This window comes from Nicotiana tabacum, chromosome 2, assembly GCF_000715075.1.
Source record: "Nicotiana tabacum cultivar K326 chromosome 2, ASM71507v2, whole genome shotgun sequence".
NCBI classification, from domain to species: Eukaryota; Viridiplantae; Streptophyta; class Magnoliopsida; order Solanales; family Solanaceae; genus Nicotiana; species Nicotiana tabacum.
The window spans coordinates 102,765,096-102,788,306 of NC_134081.1; the positions used below are offsets into that span (position 1 = coordinate 102,765,096).

At 41.6% G+C, this 23,211-nt stretch overlaps 1 protein-coding gene across 1 annotated transcript; it reads right to left on the minus strand.

The window, feature by feature from the left end:
* Nucleotides 1–20,622: 20,622 nt before the first annotated feature.
* LOC107803509 (uncharacterized) lies at nt 20,623–22,301 on the minus strand. Its single transcript, XM_075237009.1, has one exon. It carries the CDS (start codon nt 22,197–22,199, stop codon nt 20,850–20,852), a length of 1,350 nt encoding a protein of 449 aa, XP_075093110.1. The 5' UTR covers nt 22,200–22,301; the 3' UTR covers nt 20,623–20,849.
* Nucleotides 22,302–23,211: the final 910 nt, after the last annotated feature.

Consider the following 23,211-nt stretch of genomic DNA (forward strand, 5'->3'; position numbering starts at 1 on the left):
CACTCGACTATTAAGCCTACGGGCTACCCTTACTTTGAGTTCGAATCACTCACCCGACTACTAAGCCTACGAGCTATATTACTTCGAGTTCAGATCACTCACTTGATTACTAAGCCTACGAGCTATATTACTTCGAGTTCGAATCACCCACTCGACTAATATGCATACGGGCTATATTACTTCGAGTTCGAATCACTCACTCGACTATTAAGCCTACAGGCTACCCTTACTTCGAGTTTGAATCACTCACTCGACTACAAAGCCTACGGGCTATATTACTTGGAGTTCGAATCACTCACTCGACTACTAAGACTACGGGCTATATTACTTCGAGTTCGAATCACTCGCTCGACTATTAAGCCTACGGGCAACCCTTACTTCGGGAATGAATCACTCATTTGACTACTAAGCCTATGGGCTATATTACTTCGAGATCGAATCATTTACTCGACTACTAAGACTACAAGCTATATTACTTCGATTTCCAATCACTCACTCGACTATTAAACTTACGGGCTATATTACTTCGCGTTCGAATCACTCGCTCGACTATTAAGCTTACGGGCTACCCTTACTTCGAGCTAGAATCACTCACTAGATTACTAAGCCTACGGTCTATATTACTTCGAGTTCGAATCAATCAACCGACTACTAAGCCTACGGGCTATATTACTTCGCGTTCGAATTAATTAAGCCTACGGGATATATTACTTCGAGTTCGAAACACTCACTCGACTATTAAGCCTACGGGCTACCCTTACTTCGAGTTCGAATCACTCACTCGACTACTAAGCCTACGGGCTATATTACTTCGAGTTCGAATCACTCACTCGACTACTAAGCCTACAGGCTATATTGCTTCGAGTTCGAATCACTCACTCTACTATTATGCATATAGGCTATATTACTTCGTGTTCGAATCACTCACTCGACTATTAAGCCTACGGGCAACCCTTACTTCGAGTATGAATCACTTACTCGACTACTAAGACTACGGGCTATATTACTTGGAGTTGGAATCACTTACTTGACTACTAATCCTATGGGCTATATTACTTCGATTTCGAATCACTCACTCGACTATTAAGCCTACGGGTTACCCTTACTTCGATTTCGAATCACTCACTCGACTACTAAGCCTACAAGATATATTACTTCGAGTTCAAATCACTCACTCGACTATTAAGCTTACGGGCTATATTATTTTGAGTTCGAATCACTCACTCAACTATTAAGCCTACGGGCTATATTACTTCGAGTTCGAATCACCCACTCGACTACTAAGCCTATATGCTATATTAATTCGAGTTCGAATCATTTACTCGACTACGAATCCTACAAGCTATATTACTTCGATTTCCAATCACTCACTCGACTATTAAGCCTACGAGCTACCCTTACTTCGAGTTCGAATCACTCACTCGACTACTATTCCTACGGGCTATATTACTTCGAGTTCGAATTACTCACTCGACTACTAATCCTACAGGCTATATTACTTCGAGTTCGAATCACTCACTTGAATATTAAGACTACGGGCTATATTACTTCGATTTCGAATCACTCACTAGACCATTAAACCTACGGGCCATATTAATTCGAGTTCGAATCTCTCACTCGATTACTAAACCTACGGGCTATATTACTTCGAGTTCGAATCACTCACTCGACTACTAAGCCTACGAGCTATATTACTTTGAGTTCGAATCACTTACTCAACTATTAAGCCTCCGTGCTATATTACTTCGAGTTCGAAACACTCACTCGACAATAAAGCCTACGGGCTACCCTTACTTCGAGTACGAATCACTCACTCGACTACTAAGCCTACGGGCTATTTTACATCGAGTTCGAATCACTCACTCGACTACTAAGCCTACATGCTATATTGCTTCGAGTTCGAATGACTCACTCGACTATTAAGCTTACAAGCTATATTACTTTGCGTTCGAATCACTCACTCGACTATTAAACCTACGGGCTACCCTTACTTCGAGCTCGAATCACTCACTAGACTACTAAGCCTACGGTCTATATTACTTCGAGTTCGAATCACTCACTCGACTACTAAGCCTACGGGCTATATTACTTAGAGTTCGAATCACTCACTAAACTATTAAGCCTACGGGCTATATTACATCGAGTTCGAAACACTCACTCGACTATTAAGCCTACGGGCTACCCTTACTTCAAGTTCGAATCACTCACTCGACTACTAAGCCTACAAGATATATTACTTCGAGTTCGAATCACTTACTTGACTATTAAGCATACGGGCTATATTACTTCGTGTTCGAATCACTCACTCGACTATTAAGCCTACAGGCTACCCTTACTTCGAGTTTGAATCAGTCACTCGACTACAAAGCCTACGGGCTATATAACTTGGAGTTCGAATCACTCACTCGACTACTAAGCCTACGAGCTATATTACTTCGAGTTCGAATCAGTCACTCGATTATAAAGCCTACGGGTTACCCTTACTTCGAGTTCGAATAACTCACTCGACTACTAAGCCTACGGACTATATTACTTAAATTTAGAATAACTCACTCGACTACAAAGCCTACGGGCTATATTACTTCGAGTTCGAATCACTCACTCGACTATTAAGCATATGGGCTATATTACTTCGTGTTCGAATCACTCACTCGACTATTAAGCCTACGGGCTAAACTTACTTCGAGTTTGAATCACTCACTCGACTACAAAGCCTACGGGATATGTTACTTCGAGTTCGAATCACTCACTCGACTACTAAGCCTACGGGCTATATTACTTCGAGTTCGAATCACTCACTCGACTATTAAGCCTACGGGCTACCCTTACTTCGAGTTCGAATCACTCACTCGACTACTAAGCCTACGGGCTACTTTTATTCCGAGTTCGAGCAAGCACTCGCTCGACTACTAAGCCTACATGCTACTTTTACTTCGAGTTCGAGCAAGCACTCACTCGACCATTACGCCTACGGGCTACATTACTTCGAGTTCGAATCACTCACTCGACTATTAAGCCTACAGGCTATATTACTTCGAGTTCAAAATCACTCATTCGACTACTAAGCCTACGAGCTACTTTCATTCCGAGTTCGAGTAAGCACTCACTCGACTACTAAGCCTACGGTCTACTTTCATTCCGAGTTTGAGTAAGAATTCACTAGACTATTAAGCCTACGGGCTACATTACTTCGAGTTCGAATCAATCACTCGACTACTAAGCCTACGGGCTATATTACTTCGCGTTCGAATCACATACGCAACTATTAAGCCTACGGGCTATATTACTTCGAGTTCGAAACACTCACTCGACTATTAAGCCTACGGGCTACCCTTGTTTTGAGTTCCAATCACTCACTCGACTACTAAGCCTACGGGCTATATTACTTCGAGTTCGAATCACTCACTCGACTACTAAGCCTACAGGCTATATTGCTTCGAGTTCGAATCACTCACTCGACTATTAAGCATACAGGCTATGTTACTTCGTGTTCGAATCACTCACTCGACTATTAAGCCTACGGGCAACCCTTACTTCGAGTATGAATCCCTTACTCGACTACTAAGCCTACGGGCTATATTACATGGAGTTTGAATCACTCACTCGACTACTAAGCCTATGGGTTATATTACTTCGATTTCGAATCACTCACTCGACTATTAAGCCTACGGGTTACCCTTACTTCAAGTTCGAATCACTCACTCGACTACTAAGCCTACAAGCTATATTACTTCTAGTTCAAATCACTCACTCGACTATTAAGCTTACGGGCTATATTACTTCGAGTTCGAATCACTCACTCGACTATTAAGCCTACGGGCTATATTACTTCGAGTTCGAATCACTCACTCGACTACTAAGCCTACATGCTATATTAATTCGAGTTCGTATCATTTACTTGACTACTAAGCCTACAAGTTATATTACTTCAATTTCCAATCACTCACTCGACTATTAAGCCTACGAGCTACCCTTACTTTGAGTTCGAATCACTCACTCGACTACTATTCCTACGGGCTATATTACTTCTAGTTCAAATTACTCACTCGACTACTAAGTCTACAGGCTATATTTCTTCGAGTTCGAATCACTCACTTGACTATTAAGACTACGGGCTATATTACTTTGATCTCGAATCACTCACTAGACTATTAAGCCTACGGGCCATATTAATTCGAGTTCGAATCTCTCACTCGACTACTAAGCCTACGGGCTTTATTACTTCGAGTTCGAATCACTCAGTCGACTACTAAGCCTACGAGCTATATTACTTCGAGTTCGAATCACTCACACAACTATTAAGCCTATGGGCTATATTACTTCGAGTTCGAAACACTCACTCGACTATTAAGCCTACGGGCTACCCTTACTTCGAGTACGAATCACTCACTCGACTACTATGCCTACGGGCTATATTACTTTGAGTTCGAATCACTCACTCGACTACTAAGCCTACATGCTATATTGCTTCGAGTTTGAATGACTCACTCGACTATTAAGCTTACATGCTATATTACTTCGCGTTCGAATCACTTACTAGACTACTAAGCCTACGGTCTATATTACTTCGAGTTCGAATCACTCACTCGACTACTAAGCCTACGGGCTATATTACTTCGAGTTCGAATCACTCACTAAACTATTAAGCCTACGGGCTATATTACTTCGAGTTCGAAACACTCACTCGACTATTAAGCCTACGGGCTACCCTTACTTCGAGTTCGAATCACTCACTCGACTACTAAGCCTACAAGATATATTACTTCGAGTTCGAATCACTTACTTGACTATTAAGCATACGGGCTATATTACTTCGTGTTCGAATCACTCACTCGACTATTAAGCCTACAGGCTACCCTTACTTCGAGTTTGAATCACTCACTCGACTACAAAGCCTACGGGCTATATTACTTGGAGTTCGAATCACTCACTCGACTACTAAGCCTACGGGCTATATTACTTCGAGTTCGAATCAGTCACTCGACTATTAAGCCTACGGGCTACCCCTACTTCGAGTTCGAATCACTCACTCGACTACTAAGCCTACAGGCTATATTACTTAGAGTTCGAATAACTCATTCGACTACAAAGCCTACGGGCTATATTACTTCGAGTTCGAATCACTCACTCGACTATTAAGCAGATGGGCTATATTACTTCGTGTTCGAATCACTCACTCGACTATTAAGCCTACGGGCTACCCTTACTTTGAGTTTGAATCACTCACTCGACTACAAGGCCTACGGGCTATATTACTTTGAGTTCGAATCACTCACTCGACTACTAAGCCTACGGGCTATATTACTTCGAGTTCGAATCACTCACTCGACTATTAAGCCTACGGACTACGCTTACTTCGAGTTCGAATCACTCACTCGATTACTAAGCCTACGGGCTATATTACTTCGAGTTCGAATCACTCACTAGACTACTAAGCCTACGAGCAGTATTACTTCGAGTTCGAATCACTCACTCGACTATTAAGCATACGGGCAACCCTTACTTCGAGTATGAATCACTTACTCGATTACTAAGCCTACGGGCTATATTACATGGAGTTTGAATCACTCACTCGACTACTAAGCCTATGGGTTATACTACTTCTATTTCGAATCACTCACTCGACTACTAAGCCTACGGGCTATTTTACTTAGAGTTCGAATAACTTATTCGACTACAAAGCCTACGGGCTATATTACTTCGAGTTCGAATCACTCACTCGACTATTAAGCATATGGGCTATATTACTTCGTGTTCGAATCACTCACTCGACTATTAAGCCTACGGGCTACCCTTACTTTGAGTTTGAATCACTCACTCGACTACAAGGCCTACGGGCTATATTACTTTGAGTTCGAATCACTCACTCGACTACTAAGCCTACGGGCTATATTACTTCGAGTTCGAATCACTCACTCGACTATTAAGCCTACGGACTACGCTTACTTCGAGTTCGAATCACTCACTCGATTACTAAGCCTACGGGCTATATTACTTCGAGTTCGAATCACTCACTAGACTACTAAGCCTACGAGCAGTATTACTTCGAGTTCGAATCACTCACTCGACTATTAAGCATACGGGCAACCCTTACTTCGAGTATGAATCACTTACTCGATTACTAAGCCTACGGGCTATATTACATGGAGTTTGAATCACTCACTCGACTACTAAGCCTATGGGTTATATTACTTCGAGTTAGAATAACTCACTCGACTACAAAGCCTACGGGCTATATTACTTCGAGTTCGAATCACTCACTCGACTATTAAGCCTACGGACTACGCTTACTTCGAGTTCGAATCACTCACTCGATTACTAAGCCTACGGGCTATATTACTTCGAGTTCGAATCACTCACTAGACTACTAAGCCTACGAGCAGTATTACTTCGAGTTCGAATAACTCACTCGACTATTAAGCATACGGGCAACCCTTACTTCGACTATGAATTACTTACTCGGTTACTAAGCCTACGGGCTATATTACATGGAGTTTGAATCACTCACTCGACTACTAAGCCTATGGGTTATATTACTTCGATTTCGAATCACTCACTCGACTATTAAGCCTACGGGTTACCCTTACTTCAAGTTCGAATCACTCACTCGACTACTAAGCCTACAAGCTATATTACTTCTAGTTCAAATCACTCACTCGACTATTAAGCTTACGGGCTATATTACTTCGAGTTCGAATCACTCACTCGACTATTAAGCCTACGGGCTATATTACTTTTAGTTCGAATCACTCACTCGACTACTAAGCCTACATGCTATATTACTTCGAGTTCGAATAAGTTACACGACTACTAAGCCTACAAGCTATATTACTTCGATTTCCAATCACTCACTCGACTATTAAGCCTACTGGCTACCCTTACTTCGAGCTCGAATCGCTCACTATACTACTAAGGCTACGGTCTATATTACTTCGAGTTCGAATCAATCACTCGACTACTAAGCCTACGGGCTATATTACTTCGAGTTCAAATCACACACTCAACTATTAAGCCTACGGGCTATATTACTTTGAGTTCGAAACACTCACTCGACTATTACGCCTACGGGCTACCCTTACTTCGAGTTCGAATCACTCACTCGACTACTAAGCCTACGGGCTATATTACTTCGAGTTAGAATAACTCACTCGACTACAAAGCCTACGGGCTATATTACTTCTAGTTCGAATCACTCACTCGACTATTAAGCCTACGGACTACGCTTACTTCGAGTTCGAATCACTCACTCGACTATTAAGCCTACGGGCTATATTACTTCGAGTTCGAATCACTCACTAGACTACTAAGCCTACGAGCAGTATTACTTCGAGTTCGAATCACTCACTCGACTATTAAGCATACGGGCAACCCTTACTTCGAGTATGAATCACTTACTCGATTACTAAGCCTACGGGCTATATTACATGGAGTTTGAATCACTCACTCGACTACTAAGCCTATGGGTTATATTACTTCGATTTCGAATCACTCACTCGACTATTAAGCCTACGGGTTACCCTTACTTCAAGTTCGAATCACTCACTCGACTACTAAGCCTACAAGCTATATTACTTCTAGTTCAAATCACTCACTCGACTATTAAGCTTACGGGCTATATTACTTCGAGTTCGAATCACTCACTCGACTATTAAGCCTACGGGCTATATTACTTCGAGTTCGAATCACTCACTCGACTACTAAGCCTACATGCTATATTACTTCGAGTTCGTATAATTTACACGACTACTAAGCCTACAAGCTATATTACTTCGATTTCCAATCACTCACTCGACTATTAAGCCTACTGGCTACCCTTACTTCGAGCTCGAATCACTCACTATACTACTAAGGCTACGGTCTATATTACTTCGAGTTCGAATCAATCACTCGACTACTAAGCCTACGGGCTATATTACTTCGAGTTCAAATCACACACTCAACTATTAAGCCTACGGGCTATATTACTTCGAGTTCGAAACACTCACTCGACTATTAAGCCTACGGGCTACCCTTACTTCGAGTTCGAATCACTCACTCGACTACTAAGCCTATGGGCTATATTACTTCGATTTCGAATTATTCACTCGACTACTAAGCCTACGAGCTATATTACTTCGAGTTCGAATCACTCACTCAACTATTAAGCCTACGGGCTATATTACTTCGAGTTTGAAACACTCACTCGACTATTAAGCCTATGGGCTACGATTACTTCGAGTACGAATCACTCACTCGACTACTAAGCCTACGGGCTATATTACTTCGAGTTCGAACCACTCATTCGACTACTAAGCTTACGGGATTTATTACTTCGAGTACGAATCACTCACTGGACTATTAAGCATACGGGCTATATTACTTCGTGTTCGAATCTCTCACTCGACAATTAAGCCTACGGGCTACCCATACTTTGAGTTTGAATCTCTCACCCGACTACTAAGCCTATGGGCTATATTACATCGAGTTCAAATCACTCACTTGACTACTAAGCCTACGAGCTATATTACTTCGAGTTCGAATCACTCACTCGACTATTAAGCATACGGGCTATATTACTTCGAGTTCGAATCACTCACTCGACTATTAAGCCTACAGGCTACCCTTACTTCGAGTTTTAATCACTCACTCGACTACAAATCCTACGGGCTATATTACTTGGAGTTCGAATCACTCACTCGACTACTAAGCCTACGGGCTATATTACTTCGAGTTCGAATCGCTCACTCGACTATTAAGCCTACGGGATCCCTTACTTTGAGTTCGAATCACTCACTCGAATACTAAGCTTATAAGATATATTACTTCGAGTTCGAATCACCCACTCGACTATTAAGCCTACAGGCTATATTACTTCGAGTTGGAATGACTCACTCGACTATTAAACTTACGGGCTATATTACTTCGCGTTCGAATCACTCACTCGACTATTAAACCTACGGGCTACCCTTACTTCGAGCTCGAATCACTCACTAGACTACTAAGCCTACGGTCTATATTACTTCGAGTTCGAATCAATCACTCGATTACAAGCCTACGGGCTATATTACTTGAAGTTCGAATCACACACTCAACTATTAAGCCTACGGGCTATATTACTTCGAGTTCGAATCACTCACTCGACTACTAAGCCTACGGGCTATATTACTTCCAATTCGAATCACTTACTCGACTACTAAGCCTACAGGCTATATTGCTTCGTGTTCGAATCACTCACTCGGCTATTAAGCCTACAGGCTACCCTTTCTTCGAGTTTGAATCACTCACACGACTACAAAGCCTATGGGCTATATTACTTGGAGTTCGAATTACTTACTCGACTACTAAGCCTATGGGCTATATTACTTCGAGTTCGAATCAGTCACTCGACTATTAAGCCTACGGGTTACCCTTACTTCGAGTTCGAATCACTCACTCGACTACTAAGCCTACAGGCTATATTACTTAGAGTTCGAATAACTCACTCGACTACTAAGCCTACAAGCTATATTACTTCGAGTTCGAATCACTCACTCGACTATTATGCATATGGGCTATATTACCTTGTGTTCGAATAACTCACTCGACTATTAAGCCTACAGGCTACCCTTACTTCGAGTTTGAATCACTCACTCGACTACAAAGCCTACGGGCCATATTACTTCGAGTTCGAATCACTCACTCGACTACTAAGCCTACGGGCTATATTACTCCGAGTTCGAATCACTCACTCGACTATTAAGCCTACGGGCTACCCTTACTTGGAGTTGGAATCACTCACTCGAATACTAAGCCTACGGGCTATATTACTTCGAGTTCGAATCATTCACTTAACTACTAAGCCTACGAGCTATATTACTTCGAGTTCGAATCACTCACTCGACTATTAAGCATACGGGCTATATTACTTCGAGTTTGAATCACTCACTCGACTATTAAGCCTACAGGCTACCCTTACTTCGAGTTTGAATCACTCACTCGACTATTAAGCCTACAGGCTACCCTTACTTCGAGTTTGAATCACTCACTCGACTACAAAGCCTACGGGCTATATTACTTAGAGTTCGAATCACTCACTCGACTACTAAGCCTACGGGCTACATTACTTCGAGTTCGAATCACTCACTCGACTATTAAGCCTACGGGCTACCCTTACTTCGAGTTCGAATCACTCACTCGACTACTAAGCCTACGGGCTCCCCTTACTTTGAGTTCGAAACACTCACTCGACTACGAAGCCTACAAGATATATTACATCGAGTTCGAATCACTCACTCGACTACTAAGCCTACGGGCTATATTACTTCGAGTTCGAATCACTCGCTCGACTACTAAGCCTACGGGCTAAATTACTTCGAGTTCGAATCACTCACTCGACTATTAAACATACGGGCTATATTAATTCGTGTTCGAATCACTCACTTGACTATTAAGCCTACGGGCAACCCTTACTTGCAGTTTGAATCACTCACTCGACTACTAAGCCTACGGGCTATATTACTTCGAGTTCGAATCACTCACTTGACTACTAAGCTTACGGGCTATATTACTTCGAGTTCGAATCACTCACTCGACTATTATACATACGGGCTATATTACTTCATGTTTGAATCACTCACTCGACTATTAAGCCTACGGGCAATTCTTACTTCGAGTTTGAATCACACACTCGACTACTAAGCCTACGGGCTATATTACTTCGAGTTTGAATCACTCACTCGACTACTAAGTCTACGGGCTATATTACGTCGAGTTCGAATCACTCACTCAACAATTAAGCCTACGGGCTATATTACTTCGAGTTCGAAACACTCACTCGACTATTAAGCCTACGGGCTACCCTTACTTCGAGTTCGAATCAGTCACTCGACTACTAAGCCTACGAGCTATATTACTTCGAGTTCTAATCACTCACTCGACTTTTAAGCCTATGGGCTACCCTAACTTCGAGATCGAGCATTCACTCGACTACTAAGCCTACGAGCTATATTACTTCGAGTTCGAATCATTCACTTGACTATTAAGCCTACAGGCTATATTACTTCGAGTTCGAATGACTCACTCGACTATTAAGCTTACGGGCTATATTACTTCGCATTCGAATCACTTACTCGACTATTAAGCCTACGGGCTACCCTTACTTCGAGCTCGAATCACTCACTAGACTACCAAGCCAACAATTTATATTACTTCGAGTTCGAATCACTCACTCGACTACTAAGCCTACGGGCTATATTACTTCGAGTTCACATCACTCACTCGACTATTAAGCATACGGGCTATATTACTTCGAGTTCGAATCACTCACTCGACTATTAAGCCTACTGGCTACCCTTACTTCGAGTTTGAATCACTCACTTGACTACAAAGCCTACGGGCTATATTACTTGGAGTTCGAATCACTCACTCGACTACTAAGCCTACAGGCTATATTAGTTCGAGTTCGAATAATTCACTCGACTATTAAGCCTACGGGCTGCCCTTACTTCGAGTTTGAATCACTCACTCGGCTACTAAGCCTACGGGCTATATTACTTCGAGTTCGAATATCTCTTTCGACTACTAAGCTTACAGGCTATATTACTTCGAGTTCGAATCACTCACTCGACTATTAAACATACGGGTTATATTAATTCGTGTTCGAATCACTCACTCGACTATTAAGCCTACGGGCAACCCTTACTTGCAGTTTGAATCACTCACTCGACTACTAAGCCTACGGGCTATATTACTTCGAGTTCGAATCACTCACTTGACTATTAAGCTTACGGGCTATATTACTTCGAGTTCGAATGACTCCGTCGACTATTAAACTTACGGGCTATGTTACTTCGCGTTCGAATCACTCACTCGACTATTAAGCCTACGGGCTTCCCTTACTTCGAATTCGAATCACTCACTCGACTATTAAGCCTACGAGCTACCCTTACTTCGAGTTCGAATCACTCACTCGACTACTAAGCCTACAGGCTATATTACTTCGAGTTCGAATCACTCACTCGACTACTAAGCCTACGGGCTATATTACTTGGAGTTCGAATCACTCACTCGACTATTAAGCCTACAGGCTACCCTTACTTCGAGTTTGAATCACTTACTTGACTACAAATCCTACGGGCTATATTACTTGGAGTTCGAATCACTCACTCGACTACTAAGCCTACGGGCTATATTACTTCGAGTTCGAATCACTCACTCGACTATTAAGCCTACGGGCTTCCCTTACTTCGAATTCGAATCACTCACTCGACTACTAAGCCTACGAGCTATATTACTTCGAGTTCGAATCACTCACTCGAGTACTAAACCTACAGGCTATATTACTTCGAGTTCGAATGACTCACTCGACTATTAAGCTTACGGGCTATATTATTTCGCGTTCGAATCACTCACTCGACTATTAAGCCTACGGGCTACCCTTACTTCGAGCTCGAATCACTCACTAGACTACTAAGCCTACGGTCTATATTACTTCGAGTTCGAATCACTCACTCGAGTACTAAGACTACGTGTTATATTATTTCGTGTTTGAATCACTCAGTCCACTATTAAGCTTACGGGCTATATTACTTCGAGTTCGAAACACTCACTCGACTATTAAGCCTACGGGCTACCCTTATTTCGAGTTCGAATCACTCACTCGACTACTAAGCCTACGGGCTATATTACTTCGAGTTCGAATCACTCATTCGACTACTAAGCTTCATGGCTATATTACTTTGAGTTTGAATCACTCACTCGACTATTAAGCCTACGGGCTATATTACTTCGAGTTTGAATCACTCACTCGACTACTAAGCCTACAGGCTATATTACTTCGAGTTCGAATCACTCACTCGACTACTAAGCCTACGGGCTACCCTTACTTCGCGTTCGAATCACTCACTTGACTATTAAGCCTACGTGCCATATTACTTCGAGGTCGAATCACTTACTCGACTATTAAGCCTATGGGCTATATTACTTCGAGTTCGAATCACTCACTCGACTATCAAGCCTACGGTCTACCCTTACTTCGAGTCCGAATCTCTCACTCAACTATTAAGCCTACGGGCCATATTAATTCGAGTTCGAATCTCTCACTCGACTACTAAGCTTACAGGCTATATTACTTCGAGTTCTAATCACTCACTCGACTACTAAGCCTACGGGCTACATTACTTCGAGTTCAAATCACTCACTCAACCATTAAAGCCTACGGGTTACATTACTTTGAGTTCGAATCACTCACTCGACTATTAAGCCTACAGGCTACCCTTACTTCGAGTTCGAATCACTCACTCGAATATTAAGCCTACGGGCTACCCTTACTTCGAGCTCTAATCACTCACTAGACTACTAAGCCTACAGGCTATATTACTTCGAGTTCGAAACACTCACTCGACTTCTACGCCTACGGCTATATAACTTCGAGTTCGAATCACTCACTCAACTATTAAGCATACGGGCTATATTACTTCGAGTTCGAATCACTCACTCAACTATTAAGCCTACATGCTACCCTTGCTTCTAGTTCGAATCACTCACTTGACTACAAATCCTACGGGCTATATTACTTGGAGTTCGAATCACTCACTCGACTACTATGCCTACGGGCTATATTACTTCGAGTTCGAATCACTCACTCGACTATTAAGCCTACGGGCTACCCTTACTTCGAGTTCGAATCACTAATTCGACTACTAAGCCTACGGGCTATATTACTTCGAGTTCGAATCACTCAATCGACTACTAAGCCTACAGGCTATATTACTTCGAGTTCAAATCACTCACTCGACTATTAAGCTTACGGGCTATATTACTTCGAGTTCGAATCACTCACTCGACTATTAAGCCTACGGGCTATATTACTTCGAGTTCGAATCACTCACTCGACTACTAAGCCTACATGCTATATTACTTCGAGTTCAAATCACTTACTCGACTACTAAGCCTATACGCTATATTACTTCGATTTCCAATCACTAACTCGACTATTAAGCCTACGAGCTACCCTTACTTCGAGTTCGAATCAGTCACTCGACTACTATTCCTACGGGCTATATTACTTCGAGTTTGAATCACTCACTTGATTACTAAGCCTACATGCTATATTACTTCGAGTTCGAATCACTCACTTGACTATTAAGACTACGGGCTATATTACTTCGATTTCGAATCACTCACTCGACTATTAAGCCTACGGGCCATATTAATTCGAGTTCGAATCTCTTACTCGACTACTAAGCCTACGGGCTATATTACTTCGAGTTCGAATCACTCACTCGACTACTAAGCCTACGAGCTACATTACTTCGAGTTTGAATCACTCACTCAACCATTAAAGCCTACGGGCTACATTACTTCGAGTTCGAATCACTCACTCGACTATTAAGCCTACGGGCTACCCTTACTTCGAGTTCGAATCACTCACTCGACTACTAAGCCTACGGGCTATAGTACTTCAAGTTCGAATCACTCAATCGACTACTAAGCCTACAGGCTATATTACTTTGAGTTCAAATCACTCACTCGACTATTAAGCTTACGGGCTATATTACTTCGAGTTCGAATCACTCACTCGACTATTAAGACTACGGGCTATATTACTTCGAGTTCGAATCACTCACTCGACTACTAAGACTACATGCTACATTACTTCGAGTTCAAATCACTTACTCGACTACTAAGCCTATAAGCTATATTACTTCGATTTCCAATCACTCACTCGACTATTAAGCCTACGAGCTACCCTTACTTCTTGTTCGAATCACTCACTCGACTACTATTCCTACGGGATGTATTACTTCGAGTTCGAATCACTCACTCGACTACTAATCCTACATGCTATATTACTTTGAGTTCGAATCACTCTTTTGACTATTAAGACTACGGGCTATATTACTTCGATTTTGAATCACTCACTCGACTATTAAGCCTACGGGCCATATTAATTCGAGTTCGAATCTCTCACTCGACTACTAAGCCTACGGGCTATATTACTTCGAGTTCGAATCACTCACTCGACTACTAAGCCTACGAGCTACATTAATTCGAGTTCGAATCACTAACTCAACCATTAAAGCCTACGGGCTACATTACTTCGAGTTCGAATCACTCACTCGACTATTAAGCCTACGGGCTACCCTTACTTCGAGTTCGAATCACTCACTCGACTACTAAGCCTACGGGCTATATTACTTCGAGTTCGAATCACTCACTCGACTACTAAGCCTACAGGCTATATTACTTCAAGTTCGAAAGTCTCACTCGACTATTAAGCTTACAGGCTATATTACTTCGCGTTCGAATCATTCACTCGACTATTAAACCTACAGGCTACCCTTACTTGGAGATCGAATCACTCACTAGACTACTAAGCTTACGGTCTATATTACTTCAAGTTCGAATCACTCGCTCGACTATTAAGCCTACGGACTATATTACTTCGAGTTCGAATCACTCACTCGACTATTAAGCCTATAGGCTACCCTTACTTCGAGTTCGAATCACTCATTCGACTACTAAGACTACAGGTTATATTACTTGGAGTTCGAATCACTCACTCGACTATTAAGCCTACGGGCTATATTACTTTGAGTTCGAATCACTCACTCGACTATTAAGCCTACGGGCTACCTTTACTTCGAGTTCGAATCACTCACTCGACTACTAAGCCTACATGCTATATTACTTCGAGTTCGAATCACTTACTACTACTAAGCGTACATGCTATATTACTTCGATTTCGAATCACTCACTTGACTATTAAGACTACGGGCTATATTACTTCGATTTCGAATCATTCACTCGACTATTAAGCCTACGGGCTATCCTTACTTCGAGTTCGAATCACTCACTCGACTACTAAGCGTACGGGCTATATTATTTTGAGTTCGAATCACTCACTCGACTACTAAGCCTACAGGATATATTACTTCAAGTTCAAATCACTCACTCGACTATTAAGCCTACAGGCTATATTACTTCGAGTTCGAATCACTAACTCGATTATTAAGCCTTCGGGCTACCCTTACTTCGCGTTCGAATCACTCACCTGACTATTAAGCCTACGAGCCATATTACTTCGAGGTCGAATCACTTAATCGACTATTAAGCCTATGGGATATATTACTTTGAGTTCGAATCACTCACTCGACTATCAAGCCTACGGTCTACCCTTACTTCGAGTTCGAATCTCTCACTCAACTATTAAGCCTACGGGCCATATTAATTCGAGTTCGAATCTCTCACTCGACTACTAAGCTTACGGGCTATATTACTTCGAGTTCTAATCACTCACTCGACTACTAAGCCTACGAGCTACATTACTTCGAGTTCGAATCACTCACTCAACCATTAAAGCCTACGGGTTACATTACTTCGAGTTCGAATCACTCACTCGACTACTAAGCCTACGGGCTACTTTCATTCTGAGTTCGAGCAAGCACTCACTCGACTATTAAGCCTATGGGCTATATTACTTCGAGTTCGAAATCACTCACTCGACTACTAAGCCTACGGGCTACTTTTTATTTCGAGTTCGAGCAAACACTCGCTCGATTAATAAGCCTATGGGCTACCTTATTTCGAGTTTGAGCAAGCACTCACTTGTTATAAAGGCTACAAGGTCCGAATTCGGTCAAATTTCCTAAAGCCTTATGAAAACCTTCATAAGGCATGAATGAAACAAAATCTTCATAAGGCAGAAAATAAAACAGAGGCAAGATGAGAAAAGAAAAGAAATTTATATATATGTACAAGATTGTTTACATGATTATTCGCAACATCCGAAATAGAAACTAAGGGCTAAGTTTCTTGGTTATCCCCGTGGGCGGTCTCTTCTCTATCGGGCTCTTCTCCACTCTAAAGACCCGCTCTTGCTCCTATCATCATCATCGGAAGCCAAGGCTTCAACATCGGCTTCAAGCTCATTATCCCTTTTTATCACTTAAGTGAGGTCGAAACCTCGAGCATGGATCTCCTCGAGGGTCTCCCCCTGAGATCGGCACTTAGCAAGTTCAATAACCCGATGTGCTCGTGTGTTGGTGGTCTCGACTACCTCTCTTGCTCGTGCCTGAGCAGCTTCAGCATCGGCTCGATAGACCGTCACGAATGCAACCGCCTCGGCCTTTGCCTTTTCGGCGTCAGATTCGGCCTTGGCAAGTTCGGAGGCCAACCGAGCCTCGAGCTCTTCTATTCTTCTTGCTTGAACCGAGCCTTTATCCTTCATACTTTGAAGTTGGTTTTCGGCTGATGATAATTGGGCTCGAGCAGCTTCTTTCTCTGCAGCAATGCAGTCCATACCTTCTTTCCACTTCAAAGACTCTGCTTTTATCACATCGACCTTCTCACGGAGTTTCCCGATCATCTCAGTTTTCTGCTGCAACTGTGAGACCGAAGAATTAGCCATCGTTCTGATATCGAGCCCATAGGATTTTAAAAGTATCATTACCTTCTTAGATAGATCGGTCTGATCTTGGTGAGCCTTCTCCAACTCAACTCATAGGTCTTTGATTTCCTCTCCCCTTTGCCCTAAGAGGAGTTTAAGGGAGTTCCTCTCCTCTGTAACCCGTTAAAGGTCGGACTCGTATCGATGTAGCTCGGTTCGGGACCGAGAATATGCTTCTCGATGAACTGTTGTGGCCTCCAAAGAAAGAAGAAACAAAGTTAGAAAAGAAAAACAAACATAAAGGCATTACCAACGAAGTAAGTTAAGGCTTACTCGATTCAAAGCCTGCTGCACTTCGAGGAAAAGATCTGATGCATCACTAGTGTCGGCAACGTCCTCCACACCGGTAAATAAATCATGAAAAAGATCATCTCCCTCATGAGATCCATCTACCTTAAGGGCCCCCAAATCTTGGGCTTCCCGAATCGCCCCTTCGAAAAAACAGGGAAAATGGGTGAGTCTTCGATTATTACTTCCCCAAGTGAGTCGCTTGGGAGTTCTCTTCGGTTCAGAGAGAGTTAGGGATGACCCCTTCAGACATATCCGTTGACTTCGATGGGAGATATCCTCGATTCCCAATAGCTCAGGGACTTTGCCCGAATCTTTCTCCGATATATCCTCAGTTCGAGGCGGAGCCTTGTAAACCACCATCAATCCAGCTGCCTGTGGGGCATCAATAGTTTTTTTCATTCGGGCCACTAGTACGGGCTCATCGTCTTTTCCTTCTTCCTCTTCTTCATCCCTCAAACGCCGATCTGATTCTAAGGTTAAAAGGATGGTATTCTTCTTCGACTTACGAGCCTTCGGATTTGGATTTTCGGAAGTAGAGGCCCTTTTTCTCTTATTGTCTTTTGCCGGTTTCGAAACCGAGGCCGAAGTTTCCTCCTCGCCTAACAGGTGTCTCAAAACCGCATCCTTGCCCAAACCTACACACAAGAAAATTGATTTGAGTATACGAAAAATAGTTCGAACTATCAATGATGCGAGAAAGGAGATTAACGCTAATTTTTGGCCTCCCATCGGCCCTTTGACAAATCGCGCCATGAACGCTTGGCATACGTAGAAGTCAAAGCCAGGGCCCGTACCCAGTCTTTGAGGTCAGGAACCGCACCGGGCATCCAAGGAACTGCTGCACCACAAAAGGGGATATCAGTAAGAAAGGAAACTAAGGGGCAAAACAATGGGAGATAACAACCGAGTTACACTTATGCTTCATGTTCCATTATTCGGGAAATGGCATCTTCTCGGCCAGTATTAGGTCCGACGTCTTCACTCGAACGAACTTACCCATCCATCATCGATCCTTTTCCTCATCTATGCTTGAGAACAGAACCTTGGTAGCCCGGCGCTGTAGTTTTATTAACCCACCTTGAAAGAGGCGGGGACAATACAATCTAATGAGGTGGTCGAGGGTGAAAGACATCCCCTCAATTTTACTCACAAAGAAACAGATTAGAATAACGATCCGCCAAAAAGAAGGATGGATTTGGCCTAAGGTTATTTGATATTTACGGCAAAAATCGATGATAACAGGGCCAAGGGGGCCTAACGTGAAAGGGTAAGTGTACACACTTAAAAACCCTTCCATATGGGTAGTAATATCCTCTTCGGGAGAAGGGACTACCAGTTCTTTGTTTTTCCAGTTACAATTTTTTTTACCTATTCGAGATATACCCCGGTTATCGAACACATATACCTCGATATCGGCTCATATCGGCCCGGAACCGAAGAGCCTTTGTCGACCTTAAAATCGGAGGTAAGAACACACGCCGCCGGAACGCACTCCTCAGACCGTGGATCCACCGGTGTTTTGTCGATGGCAGATTGTGAAGAAGAAGCTTTTTCTTTTTGGGGGACGATTTTTGATATTTTCACCATTTTTTGGATTTAAAGAAGGTGACAAAGATTTGGTGGTTTTGAAGAAGGATTTTGCAGAAAAGAATCACATATTTGTGAATGAACTCAGAAGATACTAAAAGGAACTTGAAAAATTTGGAAGATTAAAAGATGTAAAAGTGATAAATGGTAAAAGGAAGGGCTATTTATAGATTGAAGCAATGACGGTTCAATATTAACGGTGACCGACCACCGTCTGACACGCATTAAATGCCTTGGTAAGTTAAACCGACGGGACAACTATCACGTACGCCATGGTCGGGATCGATGCAAACGTCAGTGCATATCCAATCGAGCCATTGAGAAATCATATCGTTTATCACCACATCCTTCCCGAGAAACGAGGGGACTATCTGTATACAATCGAAATTGATTTCGGCCTTCGTACGATTGATCGAGATGTGATCATAATGGACTAAAGAAAGACTTCATAAATATCGAAATGGGTTCCGAATATGGTACAAACAAACTACAGATTTCAGGTATAGGCCAAACATCGAGTTCGAAATCATTATCGAGCTCGGTTCCAAATCGAATTATGATGAAATGTTATAGAATCGAGCTTAAGGGGCAAAGGCCAACCGATACCGAGTCCGAGTCATTACCAGATCCCGAGGCGACATCGAGCTCTAAAAATAATACTAACCAGCACCGAGTCCGATCAAGCTCGAGCTCACAGACAAGAGCTGTTGCAACCGCACTAAGGGAGAGAATCTCTGCAGGAATTAGAGAAAAACTGATTTATCATGGGTTCCCCACTATGTATTTTTAATTATATCTAAAGTAGGATCTTCCACTATAAAGAGGATGTTTACATTTCTGTAAAGACAAAATTTTTGCATACTTTGTAACTGAGATATCACACATTCCATATTGAAGAATTATCCTTTCTAGCTTCATATCTTTCATCCTTACAGTCAAATATTAGATATTCTTACTTACCCATACGATTTGTGTTGACATATCCTTAGATACAAATTTAACTCTATTCGTTTTTCGAATAAACACATATTTTCAGAAAGGAACCAGTTTAACTTGTTGTATACTTGTATAAGTTATATTAGTCAAAGTTTATAATTTGAAAAATGTGTTAACAAAATTTTGAGATAGGCAATCAAATTATGTGTAGTTGACCGTGATAATGCTTTCGTACTATTTTATAATAGTACGCAGTAGTTATCAATCGGGCAAATCAACATCCCTGACCAGAAATTTTAAAGTAGAGTAGAGACACAGAGAGGGGTAGGAGGTTGGGAGGTGAGGGAATAATAATAATATAATAATAATAAGTGTTTATAATCAGGCGTGAAGCATCAAGATCATTATAATAAGTTTCAAAAATCCGAAAGTGTTAAACAACACAAAGTTCCCTCGGTCTGATTTGCAGAACTATAAAAAAGAAAAAAAGGTGTTTGCAGACGCAAGTGGAACTAATGAACAAACACTCAAAATAACTTAAAAATTCAATCAAACTCTGTAAATTAAATCTATTTCCATGTTCCCTGCATTTGTCCCTCTTCTTTAAGCCAACTGATAATGTTAGTCTTCAAGGAAGTTCATACTGATCTTCAGTATTTGGATATTCCTGCTGTCTTTCAGATTCTTCCATTGACATTTTCTCACCATTGTTACTATAAAAGTAGTTGCCATTATCTAAGAATCTTGTGTCACTCAATCCTTGCCTTTCCACCATATTGTTATTGTTATTGTAGCTGCTAACATGATTGTAGTTCTCGGAGTAGCCATTGTTGTGGTTGGGATTCTCATTCTTGATATCATAATAGTACTTGCCATTCTCCAAGAATCTTGTATCACTTAATCCTTGCCTCTCCACCGTATTGCCATTGTTATTGTAGCTGCTAGCTTGATTGTAGTTCTCAGAGTAGGCATTGTTGTTTTTGTTGTTGTAATTCTCAGAGAAAGCATTGTTGTTATTGTTTTTGTTGTAATTCTCGGAGAAAACATTATTGTTGTTGTAGTTCTCGGAGAAAGCATTGTTGTTATTGTTGTTGTAATTCTCGGAGAAAACATTATTGTTATTATTGTTGTTGTAATTCTCGGAGAAAACATTATTGTTATTATTGTTGTTGTAATTCTCGGAGAAAATATTGTTGTTGTTGTTGTTGCTGTTGTAACTCTCGGAGAAGCCGTTGTTGTTGTTCATGTAATTCTGGGAGTAACCATTATTGTTGATTTTTTTGGAGTAGCCATTGTTGTTGTAATTCTTGGAGTAGCCATTGTTGTTGTTGTTGTAATTCTCGGAGTAGCCATTGTTGTTGTTGTTGTTGTAATTCTCCGAGTAGCCATTGTTGTTCTTGTTGTTGTTATTCTCCGAGTAGCCATTGTTGTTGGAATCATAACCATTGTTATTGTAGGACTCATCTGTATTAAATCTAGCACCTTGGAATTCCTCGGCAGGAGTTTGAGTTTCAACCTCATCAAGATTTGTGACAGTTGAAGGAATTTCCTGAGAATGAGGACCATAAAGTCCATAAGGAGTATCAGTTAAAAGTGGTGCTGGTGCTTCAATGCCACCTTCTTCTGGATCTTGACCACTCCCTATTGGTGCCACTGCAGGCGCCGGTACACCGTTCACATCAGGATCTTGATCACTACCTACTGGTGCTGGTGTTGGACTTAAAGATGACAATGGAGGAAACGCGAAATCATTAAAAAACGGTGTTGGTGCTGATGTTGGTGTTGGTGTTGGTGTTGGTGATGGAGTTGGAGTAAAGGATGAAAATGGAGGAAAACTAATTTCATTGATTGGAGTTGGAGCTGGTGCAGGAGATGCAGGAATGATCATAAACTTGCTTTTTCTTGCTTCAATTTGTACTAGTGGAGTTGAGATCACCAAGAACAAGAAGAATGTTAGTTGCTTAGTTAAACGAGACATGATTAATGGTAAAGGAAATGGAACAAAAGGGAAAGAAGAATATTTGATGTGTTGGTTTCTTGATTCTCTAATTTTCTTGATTATTTGGGGGAGTTTATATAAAGTAGTAGGGATGTGCAAGTTTTGGTTCTAGACTCCGTGATGATGTGCGGGGATTGGGGAATTGAGAGAGAATTTGTGATTTGTGGGGTAAGGGCAAATAATGGTTTTTAGTGCATGCTGCATGTGCATCCTATTGAATATGTCCAACAAGGGAGGCACCTAAATTATAGGCAGAAAATAAAGAGCATGATTTGGTCCATAGTCAAAAGATAATTATGTTGTGTTTTATTCCTCTCTTTACATTGCTTTCTATGTAGTTAAAAGTCAGACTAATGCTCTCAAAATGTGGGGCAATATGAAATAAAGAAAAAGAAGAGGTGTGAGGGTCCATTCATAACCTCTTTAGCAGTTGAGTTTGGTAGATCACTTTCTTTAGTCAAAAGCTTTATTTTGTTTCTCATCTTGAGTTTCACTAGTTGATTCTCCAAAATTTACTGCCCTCTAAACATGGTAAAGTGTCTAATCCCAAGCTTCTTGGATGGCTAGTTGTTCTTTCATCTCGAGTACTCTTTCACCCAAATTAATATTTTCAGGCTATAGCATTTAAAATGCATATAAAATATTACAAATGCTTTAGTTGCTTTAGTGGGTTACTTTAGTGGTAAGCACCCTTCACTTCTAACCAAGAGGTTATGAGTTCGAGTCACCCCAAGAGCAAGGTGGGGAGTTCTTGGAGGGAGGGAGCCGAGAGTCTATCAGAAACAGTCTCTCTATCCCAGGGTAGGGGTAAGGTCTGTGTACAAACTATCCTCCCCAGACCCCACTAATGAAATTATACTGGGTTATTGTTAACTAATTGAAATCGTAACGTGTTCAAATTTCAGCTTTTGCAGAAAATAATGGAAACGCAAAAAAGTTAAAGAATTCTACAAGAAGATTAGTGCTTTTAGTTAAATAAGTTTTTGGCCAT

Bases quoted from the DNA above. Each gene is read 5' to 3' on its own strand.
- LOC107803509 (XM_075237009.1), bottom strand. From the start codon at position 22,199: ATGTCTCGTTTAACTAAGCAACTAACATTCTTCTTGTTCTTGGTGATC.